This window comes from Vigna angularis, chromosome 5 (assembly GCF_016808095.1).
Source record: "Vigna angularis cultivar LongXiaoDou No.4 chromosome 5, ASM1680809v1, whole genome shotgun sequence".
NCBI lineage: Eukaryota > Viridiplantae > Streptophyta > Magnoliopsida > Fabales > Fabaceae > Vigna > Vigna angularis.
This window is the reverse complement of record NC_068974.1, coordinates 27343479-27346032: the sequence shown is the minus strand read 5'-3', so window position 1 is coordinate 27346032 and position 2554 is coordinate 27343479. Positions and strand designations below refer to the sequence as shown.

At 32.4% G+C, this 2554-nt stretch overlaps 1 protein-coding gene and 1 non-coding gene across 2 annotated transcripts; both read left to right on the top strand.

Annotated features, from left to right (window-relative positions):
- The first annotated feature begins 339 nt into the window (after positions 1–339).
- On the top strand, positions 340–1157 carry LOC108340069 (uncharacterized). The gene is made up of 2 exons (XM_017577297.2): positions 340–467; positions 696–1157. Exon 2 carries the CDS (start codon positions 716–718, stop codon positions 983–985), a length of 270 nt encoding a protein of 89 aa, XP_017432786.1. The 5' UTR covers positions 340–467; positions 696–715; the 3' UTR covers positions 986–1157.
- LOC128196875 (small nucleolar RNA R32/R81/Z41) lies at positions 524–622 on the top strand. The gene has a single exon (XR_008249281.1). It is a non-coding gene; the product is annotated as a small nucleolar RNA R32/R81/Z41 (small nucleolar RNA).
- Positions 1158–2554: the final 1397 nt, after the last annotated feature.

The following is a 2554-nucleotide window of genomic DNA, read 5'->3' as shown; positions in this document are numbered from 1 at the left end:
CTTGTATATAATACAAAACTGAAAATCTTTTGGTAGCCAAGTTATATTTATCCACTAAATAAAATAATATGATACAATTAGATGAAAATCTTTTGGTTAGAATATTTATATTTAATTTATATACAATTTAATACACAATATTATATAATCAAATAATAAAACATCATGTTAGTAACCATTACAGATGTTAAAAAAAAAATTACAGTACATTTAGTTACTTATATTTACGATTTAAAAAAATAGCTTTTTCTTTAACAATAACAATGACAGCAGAGGTGAATATATTTTAGTCTTTTTCATTTAGTATGGGATTGCATTTAGTAACGATGGGTACAGGAATCATAATCCAGAAACAAAGGCCCAGAATTCCAAACCTAGGAGCTAGGTTTGTTTGGGTTCTTCATGTAACGAAAACGCTTTAAAACCTTCATAGATACACTCTCACTTCCCATCGCCATTGGATTAAGGTATTATCTCAGAAACCCTAAATCATTAATTTATTTTTTCTGCAATGTGGTAGAGAAAGTGAATATGATGAAAAAAGGATGAGTGATAATCAAACATTACATAACGTGTTTGATATGATCAAATTCTCCATCGCTACGTTCTTTCTGATTCACCTTCGTTCACCATTCACGAGCCTCTTTTACTTTTATTTACATCTTTATTTTCTTTTATGTAATGTCTTATTGCAGAAACGAGTCGGGAATAGGGAATGGGCTTGATATGGGCCACGGCGGAGGAGTTGAACCACAACAGAGCCCGAGTGCTGTCGCTTTATAGGCAAATTCTACGGAGCCTCAATTCGCCGGCGCTGCCGTTGAGCTTCGCGGCGAGGCTCGCGAAGAAGGCGGAGGTGCGAGCAATGTTCTGGGTGGGTTCCGATGAACGCTCTCTGCACAACATTACTGACCTAATCGACGCCGCAGAGTACTCTCTCTCCTTTCTCAGAAAAGGCCAACTGCCTCCTCGTCACATTAACTAAACTATGCTAACATGTTTTTTGATTTATAATGTACATGTATTTTATGTAGTTTGCTGTAGTGTGTGAATAATTGTATGATGGCATAAATGCTCTCTGTAAATTGATAATTTTTGGAGCAATGATTCATAATTTTCTCCTGTTCTGTGCATTCGTTGAACTGAATTTTGAAATTTGTTTGGTGTGAAATGAATTCCTGAAGTTAGTTTTATGTATTCATCTACGTTGATGTTACTAACTGGTTCTATAGTAAATAGCTTGTACTCCCAGCTGTCTTTTTTTTTTTCAAATCTGCTATGAAGGAAATATTTCTATCGTTCCTTTTATATTTATGGTAGGTTGTACATAATTTGGGTTTTCTATTTAGGTAAAGTGTTGTTTCAATATCCTCATTTTATGAGAAAAATTCTTACTTATCATGCTGTAAATAGTATGTTTTTGGAGCTATTTAAGTTTGTTGTTGAACATTATGTTACCCTTTAAATTAAATTGTCTACAAGCAAAGAAAAAGGATATTGTTGGCTTGCAAGAAGCAAGTAATCTCCCTTCTTGTGGAACAAAATAAATCTCAAGAATCAGTCCACCAGAAGTGACCTGGTTTTAGAATTCTATGCCCGCGGTGATTCCATAACAGTCACTCTATGCATTTATGAAAAAGGATCCAGAATCATTGATGCTGTAAAAGAATTAACAACATATATCAATTCCACGTTCATAGCAATGTTGAATTTGAAATAAACTTAAATGTATTTATTACCTATTGAAGTCTTATATGGATAGTTAATGTACTAAGCGATAGAGCTTTTTAAGTAGTTAATATATTAACCAATTTTGTTTGCTGAGTAGAATGGTCAGATATATGTGTGTTTATAAATTATATTATTAATTACATGAATAACACAACAATAACAAAGATAAATCAGTTTTTCACAAAGTAAATTTATTATCTCCAAACAACACAATAATACTTAAATGCATCTTCTATAGTTCACAACGTACAACTTTGGTTGTAAGCTGAAGATGATAATAGCAGGAAGAGATCAAATTTACATGAAGAAGAATGATATACAATAATTAATGCTTTACTGATGCTTCTTCTCTTAGAAAACCCTAAACTGAAAGATCAACCTTAGGATAGAAAATTAATCTTTAGTACACGCTGATACGAAATCCTCTTAGGATAGAAAACACTAAGCTAGAAACACCTTAACTTAAGTTAGGAAACCAACCTTAGTTTAACACCAAGATAGAACACCCTAGAAAAATCAACTTTGAACTAAAAGAAAATAAGAGATTAAGAAAACCTCGAAGAACACTGAACCATGAGCCAAGTAGGACCAAAGAAATTACAATCTCACATAAATAGATTAGGATAAAACTCTAGAACATGCCTAAAAGATATAAATGACTATCCAAGAAACAGAATTAAACAACAAGAAAACTAGGCTAAGGAATATAGGACAAAAATAAAACCAAAGACTTAGAGCTTAAATCCTTAAATCCTAAACAGACAAACATAAAACTTGAACCCCAAACATACAAAACCATAAGATAACACTTAGGTCTTAGGAA